This window comes from Chaetura pelagica, unplaced genomic scaffold (assembly GCF_000747805.2).
Source record: "Chaetura pelagica isolate M959 unplaced genomic scaffold, ChaPel_1.0 scaffold21, whole genome shotgun sequence".
Taxonomy (NCBI): Eukaryota; Metazoa; Chordata; class Aves; order Apodiformes; family Apodidae; genus Chaetura; species Chaetura pelagica.
The window spans coordinates 838,650-843,661 of record NW_009952251.1 but is presented as its reverse complement, the minus strand read 5'-3'; the positions used below and the strand labels follow the sequence as shown (position 1 = coordinate 843,661).

Sequence of the window (5,012 nt, the reverse complement as noted above, 5' to 3'; positions counted from 1 at the left end):
GCTCGGCGTGGCCGCCGTGGTCTGGGACGCGGTAGGTGAAGCGTTTCCGCGCTCGGGGCCTGCCCGCGGCGCTCCCCTTTAGCACATCCTGCAGCCCGAGATGTTAAGGGAAGGGGTTTTTCCCTGTAAGACTTTCTTCTTACAGAAAGGAAAAGTTAAACTCTGCTTTACGGGTATTCCAGATAACTCACGGAACTCTCGCCCGTTTCTGTGATGTTTGTTTAATGCCTTTCAGAGCTCAGAACGGATCTTTCTGCTGGTACTTTATCTGGGGGGTAAGAACTGCTGAAACAGAGGGGTTTTGTGGTTGGCCCAAGGCTGCGGGGCAGTTGGTTGCAATACCGGCAGGAACCCAAGGGCTTCCCATCGATCACATCTCTGTCCAAACACAAATTGCACTTTTACCTCTAGTTTTAAAGAACAAGTGTAGCAATTTCAGAAAATTCCTCAAAAGAGTTGGTGCAGAGGGCTGCTGATCTTTCCCAACGTTGGTTTTGACAGACCTTTTTATGGATACTGCTCCTTATCAAGATTTCTGTAAACTACATGTTAGATACAACCAGATAGAAGTGCTACTACTTTACTTTCCTGTCTCCTTCCTGATGCATGCCAGCGTTGTGCAGAAAGCTTTTGAAATGCCTTGCAAGATACTATGAAACCTTATCCTGGACTTTTGCAATACTCTATTTATCCATCAGTTTTTTACACCCCCCCAGATTTTCCTTTCCAAATGCAACACGTTCTTCTTCCTGTTACGATTGGGGATTTGTGAAGCTGTGTAACCACACCTGAGTTTTAGCCTCTATGGTTCTTTTTTCCTATTGCCTGTATGACTCTTCCATAAAACTCATAGGAAGACCACATGTGCACACAGGCAGCAGATGAGGGCTCAATCAAGTCTTGCTGGAAACCTGAAGTTCTGACCTTTACCATAACCTTCTCTCTCAGGCTAAAGCAGAAATACTGTGTTCAGTATGAGCCCTGTGCTTAACCGCCCTTGTCTCTTGGCTTAGGCTGTTGTCCTGTGTGCTTACTTGGAGAGTGGAGGCATTGATCTCAGGGACCAGTCTGTGATTGAGCTGGGAGCTGGAACTGGATTGCTGGGAATAGTGGCCACGTTATTAGGTAAGGGCTTTTTTTGTTTGCTTGTTTAAGGCAATATATAACTGTAGTAATGCTAACACTTTTACATCTACAGGCCTGGTATAGAAGTTAGCATCAAAGCTATATAATGAACTGTGATGTTTCCTGTCAGTGTCATCTTCCTTTACTCTTTAGACTTCAGAGCCTGTTGCTTTATTTATTGTAGGAATGGTGCAACTGAGTTTATTTTATGGTGGGACCCCATTAGGGCTGATGCCTGTTACCATGGTACTCAGCTCAGCAGCATACTGGTCTGCAGCTATTTTCCCCCAGGGAGCAAGTGCTGTGCTTGCTTTGTCTTTCTATGCAGCACAGATAAAGCTACAGACAGGAACCCTTCTCTAAGCTTGCATAGACATTATTAGCCTGTCTTGCAGATAGGGAAGCTGAGGTCTGGAGAAATGAAGTGATTTGTCTGTAATCTGTCTGTGGCTCAGGTGGGGTATTATATTAAATTTGTGCTAACTGTCCCAAGTTAACTTTGTAAATCAAGTCTCTACTGCCTATGGAAGGTGCCTATTGAAATACTAAAAACAAAGCAGTTTGACAAAATACAGTCATGCCATGCAAAATCCCACAGGCATTTTTGTCTGAAAGAGGCTCTCTAGCTGCCTCTCTCCTGCTGGACAAATACAGAATGGGAGCAGGATAATCATAACAATCCCTGTAACTTAGTTGTCACCTATGGAAAAGCAGAAAGTAAATGCTCTACTTTCATGCACTGTAAGAAAGCTCCAGAAAACACTTTTTGTTCCCTACCCAACTTAATCTTCATGGGGAGTACACTTTATATGCTCAAATGACTGATGAAGGGTAGGGTGTATGTAGATAGTGGGCTTTTTGCTTGTTTTGTTCTTTTGTTTGTTTGTTTTTAGTCAAGGCAGCTCAGCGGAGTTGTTAATGTTTCATGGGAGCTAAGGAGCCTGTTTGACTCAGAGCCCGTTGTTCCAAGTGCTGTATTTATGGACATGACTGTTTGTCTGAGACATGCACTCCTGTACCACGTAGGTGCTCGCGTTACCATCACAGACCGGGCAGTAGCGCTGGAGTTCCTGGAGTCAAACGTACAAGCTAACTTACCTTCTGCACTACGTCCAAGAGCTGTGGTGAAGGAACTGACTTGGGGAAAAGACCTGGATAACTTCCCTCCAGGAGCATTTGACTTCATCCTGGGCGCAGACATCGTTTATCTGGAAGAAACCTTTGCAGACCTGCTCCAGACACTGGAGCACCTATGCTCAGAGAGAACCGTGATTCTTCTTTCCTGTCGCATCCGCTATGAAAGGGATCACAAATTCTTGAAGATGCTGGGAGGCCGTTTCTCTGTGTATGAGGTCCACTATGATTCCAGTAAGGATGTTCATATCTATAAAGCACAGAGGAGTAGTCACAAGGATGACTTTTGACTGTATGCTTTGTTAATAAAACCACTGATGCTGTTCAATCCTCTCCTTGTTTCTACTCAATACACTTGTCCCTAAGCATGTAATTGCAGTTGTGTTACTTCACTGGCTTCTTGTTCTAATGGTCTTGTTTGATTACATGTTCTGATACAGCAAGGATTGTACTTCTGCATATTGAACCTCTGCTTCATTTCTCAGTAGAGTTGTAAAGGGTTTCCCACTGACTTTTGATTAAATGTAGTTTTTGAAATTATTTTAAAGTTACAGAAAACTCCAGGGATTCCTGGAGTCATCAAAAGATTTTTGTGTAAAATCAAACCACACTTCGTTTCCATGTGAAACTTAGAAATATATTATAGTGTTGTTTTTTTTCTCTTTACCATTTCCTTAACTCTAGAAAAGTGGAATAAATATAAGCTAAGACTCCGGCTCTAAATGCTTTAACTCTTCATGTCTTCTGCATCTTAAAAGTTGTGGTAGAAGCCACTTAAAAAAGGCAAAACCAACAAAGGCAGTTTCTCTAAAGTTGTTTTGTTGCTGTCACTGCTGAATTGAACAGAGATAGGGAAACAAAGAACAAGACCTGGCTGGGGATGGGTGGGTTGAGAATCAATATTGCAGAGTAACCCAACTTAGAAATCAGTGGTGTTTTTACCTGATGTGCAAGTGTGGGGGCTATGCCTACAGTACCAAAGAAGTTATGGTTCTTAGGTTGTCCCTAACAAGGTAAGTTTCCCTTGCACAGATGAAGGCTCCCTGGAGCAGACACATGCACATGTGCCAGCATGCAAACTGAAACAAGGAGACTCAAACTGTTCTTTAAATATCAAATCAGTCCTTGACTTTCAAACTACTGCTAAATAGACACTGTTCTAAGTAACTGATTTCATACCTTGAACTTGTAAAAACATCTCTTTGTCTTTATCTCACAAAATCCTATGTGAAAAATGCTGCCACCTGGCATCAGGCTTGCACCAGTAGCAGACTTCCTTCTTTTTCTAGAGGTGGAAGAATGAAACTGGTGAAAACAATGGGCTAACAGAAGAAGGCTATGCTTCTAAATGCAGGAATTGCTATAGTATTTTTTATTTCTTTAAACTTTACTTATAAAGCCCCAGGTCAGGCTCAGGCTTTAAGCACGTGCACGTCTTTGACACTGGCAACAGCAAACACCAGCACATACTTTGGGCCACGGATGTGAGGAGCAGCATCTTACCACTTCTGCTTCCATAAAACTTCCTAACTGGAAAAGATGCTGTGATGGTCTCTGGTCAAGAAGTGATGTGCGGACTGTAATCTGGAAATAACACACTCACCATTACAGCTCCCATGAATGAGGCCCAAAAGTCTTTCACTTCATCCCTGATGTGTTTTCAGCCAAGTTCCTTGCTTGGCTCTGGACTTTGCCGAGAATTGCTGCTCCAAAACACTCGCTTACGACAGTATCCCCAGAAGCCACATGGTGTCACTAAAGCTGCACTTAACGCAGCTCGTTGGGAATTTGCAGTCTGAAACTAAGTGGAAGTCCCTTTGAGGGAAGACAGCACCTTTAATTAAAAATATAACATGGTATGAACTTTAATGTGCCCGACATGGCCCTTTCTGTCCTAACTGGGTCAGCAATGGTTGTAAAGATTATAAGCTTCTCCCACTCTCTGGCTCTGGTTTTCAGAGTGTGGCTGTAAGTTCTCATGACTCTCTTCCTCCCTGCTGGCATTTCCATCTCCTGGAGTTTGTCTGTGGTTGCTGTATGTTAGGTTCCCCTTGAGCCAAAGCTGGCAGAAAGCACCGTGTTGGTCCTTGGGCTTCTGAGTGACTTGGTCTGTGGGAAGAGCCTGCTACTGGCTGTGCTTAGCCCTCATAAGAGGCTGCAGCTTGCTATACTGAGAGCCTTAGCACCTTGCATTGTTGCTCTAGTAGGAACATACTTCAAGAACTGTTTAAAGGGTACAGAATAAAGCCCAGCATGCTTTGATGATAAAAAGTTTTGTACTTTTAAAATAAATCAGTTTAATTGCATCTCTTTGTAATTGTTTAGCAGCTTTCAGTGTCTGGTTTCCCATTGCTGTTATTACAGCTGGTAACCTTTCTGGGAGAGCAGGCATGTGCCAAAAGAGACCAGGCCTGGCTTCTTCTGCTGTGTTGCTATTGCTCTGTATGCAAACCTAAGGGAGTATGTTTGAAGGCTGAAGCAGTGCTGCTGCCTGTAAGCAAATACTTGTGGAGAAAAGGATGAGGTGACACGGGCAGCTCAGGTGAGTGCCTGGCCCCTGACCTGCAGAGCTGAGCTCTTGGGGACTCCTCCTCTACTCAGCAAGTTTCCCCCCTCAAGGGAATACCATCTCCTGACAGCTACTGGGGTGTGGGCACTCTTCAGATTCAGGAGACCAAACCCAGGCATATTGTGCTAGGCCACCACCACAAGCACATTAGTTCTGGTTTACTTTAAAGCTACCGTGTTTAGGG

At 43.9% G+C, this 5,012-nt stretch overlaps 1 protein-coding gene across 1 annotated transcript; it reads left to right on the top strand.

Moving 5' to 3' along the window:
• Nucleotide 1: 1 nt before the first annotated feature.
• Nucleotides 2–2,631, top strand: METTL21A (methyltransferase like 21A; the record flags this gene model as incomplete). The annotated part of the gene is made up of 3 exons (XM_010007380.1): nt 2–31; nt 1,014–1,125; nt 2,152–2,631. Coding segments are annotated over 3 exons (540 nt in total), but the record flags the coding sequence as incomplete, so codon positions are not given.
• Between the last annotated feature and the right edge of the window lie 2,381 nt (nt 2,632–5,012).